Genomic DNA, 4247 nt, shown 5'->3' on the forward strand with positions numbered 1-4247 from the left:
ACTACCAAATATTGACACACTGTCAGCACTCATGCTCAAACTTCACTATTTTAAAATATTAAATCACCAAATCACCTGACAGAAAAAGGAAAAGCAGGCAAAATTCAGGGTCCCCCCCCCCCCCCCAGTAAATCGCATTAAAAAAAAAAAAAAAGTTGAGTTCTTCCCACTTTAAGTAATTAACACGTTAAAGGCTGTATTGAAACTGCCGGCTAGACAGATAGTGAGGCTCCTTTGCGCCTGCAAGGCCATTAAGTGGCGTTTAATTACCAGACCACCACACCGGGACTGGAATGTGCGTCCTACCCACTCACCAGCGGAATTAACTCTCCCCTTTCCCGCCAGGAAATCCCAAGATTCCTGGCCCCAAAGTCAACCGGCAGGAAGAGCGCCCTCCGCGGAGCGGTGCCGTCAGTCCACCCAGCCTGTTCAGAGGTCCCGGCCAGGACCACCCCAGGGGGCGACCGACCCCGAGACCCACCTTTCTCGGTCAGGCGAAAGGGGGTCCTGCTCCTGCTGCGCGACCTGCTCCTGGACCTCCACCTGGGGCGATCCTCGGGGTAGCCCGTGCGGCCGAAGCCGTAGAAGCGCCGCCCGCGCGTGATCGCGCCGTACGCCCTCCTGTGATGCGACCTCCCGCGGGAGCGCGACCTGCTCCGGGAGCCGCAGGGAGACGGCGACGGGTAGTGCCTCCGCCGCCGCCCGGAGCAGCCGTCTCGGTAGCAGCGACCGCCTGCTCCGCCGCGGCCGGCTGCGGCTGCGCGACGACGAGCGGCCGGAGCTGCGCGAGTCGGGGCCGGAGCTGCGCGACGGAGAGCGGCTGCGGGAGCGCGACGACAGGCGGCTGGAGCGGCCCGAGCCCGACGCGGACGGCGACGCTTTCTCCTGCGGGGAGCCGGGCCACATGTCGTTCACGTACTTGGACACGGCGGCCGAGGACATGGCTGCCTTCCCGGAACCCGCTCCTTCCGCAAACGCCACGGCGCCTAGGAACTACGGCCGGGGGCAAGGGTCAAGCCCGGAGGCGGGAGCGCGCAGCGCGTGCGCGAAGACACAAGGGCGAGCCGAGCCCGTCCCCCTCCCCCGACCGCGCCGCCCGACTCACTTTACACCGAGGACGCGTTCGCGAGGAAAGCCTAGCGGACACCTTCCTCTCGGACCGGAGACCGAGGGCGGCGGGATTCTCGCCTGGACAGACCTAAGGGCGCGGGCACCTCCACCTCCGAAGTCCGGACGCCAACTGAACAGAGTGCCGACGTCAGCGTCGAAAGTACCCGAACCTAGCGCGGAGCCTGCGCACAAGCATCAGCGCGGAGGGGCGGGCTCTCCTCTCGTCCAATCGCCACTCGACATTCGCGCTCCGCCGGTTGCTTCGGGCTACGCCCTCGAGACGCGCATGCGCGTCGAGGCCGTCACGCCACGCCACCCCACCCCCACCCCACTTCCTCCCGGCCTTCTACATCCGGGCATTTTGAGGATTTGTTGTTTTCAGGGATTTTTGTTGGTAGGGTGGATAATTGCTTGGGTTTGGGTTTTTGGGTTGTTTTTTTTTGAGGCGGGAACTACCTATAGCTCAGTCAAGGCCTCGAACTCGCTGCAATCCTCCTGTCTCTGCTGCCCTAGTACTAGGATTGCGGGCCTGTGCCGCCCCGCCCAACTTTGTTTTCCTTTGTTGTTTTGGGTTGTTTTTTTTAACTTCCTCTTTTCGATCTCGAAATTGGGGGAAAGGCGGGGTCGCAGACTACTTAGCCCGCTCCACAGGCGGATCAAGGACGCGGAAGCCCGCGGCGACCGGCCCAACGCCCTTCCCCGGAGCAGCTGCGACCTAGCTGTCCGGAGCTTGGGAGGGGACGACCCACGGCTCGGAAAACGCAGTTTTAATATGGAAAGGGTGCTTTAACTTCCTTATTTGAGCTAGTAAAGGTAATTGGAGTCGAGACAGAAATTCCAAGAGGACCACATTCTTACTTTGAGGAGTAAGAATGACGATTGATAGATCTGTTTTATATATAATTATATATATTATATATATAATATATAAAATCGTGTGTGGCCGGTGCATGTGCAACGTGTGGGTGCTGGAGCCCACAGAGGTCAGAAGAGAAGTCAGATCACTTGGAACCAGAGTTACAGGCGGTTGTGGGCGACAAGCATGCGGGTTCCGGGACCTCAGCCCGAGGGCTCTGTAACACACCAAAAGCCTTCTTAATAATGAGCCGTTTCTGCAGCCTAATACGTCTGTCCTAAAAAAAAAAAAAAAAAAAAAAAATGATTAGAGTAGGACCTTTAAACTTATTTCCAGGACATATTCTAAACATTCATCGTCATAAAGCATAGCCGTGACCTTGATAATTGTGAGTAGCCAGGCGGTGGTGGCACACGCCTTTAGAGTGAGATCCAGGACAGGCGTAAAGCTACACCGAGAAACCTGTCTTGAACACCCCCCCACCCCGCCTGGAAAAGAAAAAAGGAAATTGTGGGTGGGGGAAGATTACTGAATAACATAACAACTTCATTATAGAGGGTTAAGGCTTTTTGAAATTAAGCAGGGTTTTACAAAAGCTGTGGATTGATGATGTGGAAAGATGAAAGAAAGACTCCTCTCTTCTCCGCGGCTCCTTCCCACTTCCCCAGTATACAGGGAAAGTGAAGAAATGAAAAGCCTTATGGAGGCCAGCAAGACGGCTCAGTAGTAAAAGTGCGAAACACTGACGAGTCGAGTTCAATCCCACCCAGGGTGGAAGGAGAGAACTGACTCTCAAAAGTTGTCCCCTGACCTCCAGAAACTTCACACACAGACTGTACAACAGTAAAAATTCTCAAACTAAGCCGGGCAGTGGTGGCACATACTTTAATCCCAGCACTCAGGAGGCAGAGCCAGGCGGATCTCTGTGAGTTCGCGGCCAACCTGGTCTACGATGAGAGATCCAGGAAAGGTGCAAAGCTACACAGAGAAACCCTGTCTCCAAAAACAAAAACAAAAACAAACAAACAAAAAACCCTCAAACTACAGGAACTAGAGAAAATGCTAACAATAAAGAACACTTGATTCCACTGTGCATCCCAGCACTCGGGAGGCAGAGGCAGGCAGATCTCTCTGATTTCGAGACCACCTGGTCTACAGCGTGAGTTTCAGGACAGCCAGGACTGTTTCACAGAGAAACCCTGTCTCAGGAAAAAAAAAAAAAAAGTCCATAGTTCAGAGGAAGTCTCTAAATGTACTAACATTGCCTTTTTTTTTTCTTTTTTTTTCTTCTGTAGTTCTGTTTCTGGCTAACTGTTCTTGTTAACTGAAGTATGTCAACCCAAGATATGTTTTTTGTACTTATAAAAGCTCATCCTGAGAAATAAAAGTTTGGGGCTACCCTTGGATCCTAAACACCCAGTGTAATCAATCACTGGATGGTTAATAAATACTTTCTATTGACTTAAGCCCAGGTCTGAGCAGTCTTCTCTGGTGGGTACCCCACAACACGAAACACTCATAACCCATAAATAAGTCCTTACAAAGGCTGTGAAGTAGTGATGTACCTGTAATGCCAGTACCCAAGTTCTTAGGAAATGGTTTTTTCTCATCTTGTAATCCCCACTGAGGCAGAGGCAGGAGGATTCTCTAGATGCCCCATAGACACCTGCCCCCCAGGGACTTTTGCTGCCTATTCTCAGGAAGCTGTGTGGCAGATGTGTGGCGGACAGAAACCTAGTTCCCCATTTACAAATGGGGTAGGGAAAGGAGTGAGCCTGCTTAGAATGCACTCCCAGGCTTCTGCTTGTGAGTCGGAAAGAGACTGTAGGGTCTTGGCAGGAAATTCAGAGCATCTATCAAGTGTTTGCCTGAAAAACTGGTGGCCAGACGTCCCAGACATAGTGGCATACACCTGTCATCCCTTAGAAAATGGAAACAGGAGAATCAGGAGTTCAAGGCCATAGTGAACTCAAAGCCAGCTTGGGTGTTATTAGACTATGTCTCAAAAGAAATAATTACTGACCGGGTGGTGATGGCACACGCCTGTAATCCTAGCACTCAGGATGCAGAGCCAGGCGGATCTCTGTGAGTTCGAGGCCAGCCCTGGCTACAGAGTGAGTTCCAGGAAAGGCACAGAGCTACACAGGGAAACCCTGTCTCGGGGAAAAAAAAAAAAAAAAGAAAAAAGAAACAATTACTGTTAGAATTCTGAGTGTCAACAGACTCTTGAAACAGTGGTAAGCAGGACCATCCCACACACACACCCCACACACAGAATGCT

General features: G+C 52.6%; 1 protein-coding gene across 1 annotated transcript; it reads right to left on the reverse strand.

Annotated features, from left to right (window-relative positions):
- Positions 1-146: 146 nt before the first annotated feature.
- On the reverse strand, positions 147-1273 carry Rsrp1 (arginine and serine rich protein 1). Its single transcript, XM_036175969.1, is given in 3 exon segments — positions 147-729; positions 731-993; positions 1106-1273. Coding segments are annotated over 2 exon segments (639 nt in total). The 5' UTR covers positions 943-993; positions 1106-1273; the 3' UTR covers positions 147-302.
- Positions 1274-4247: the final 2974 nt, after the last annotated feature.

This window comes from Onychomys torridus, unplaced genomic scaffold, assembly GCF_903995425.1.
Source record: "Onychomys torridus unplaced genomic scaffold, mOncTor1.1, whole genome shotgun sequence".
NCBI lineage: Eukaryota > Metazoa > Chordata > Mammalia > Rodentia > Cricetidae > Onychomys > Onychomys torridus.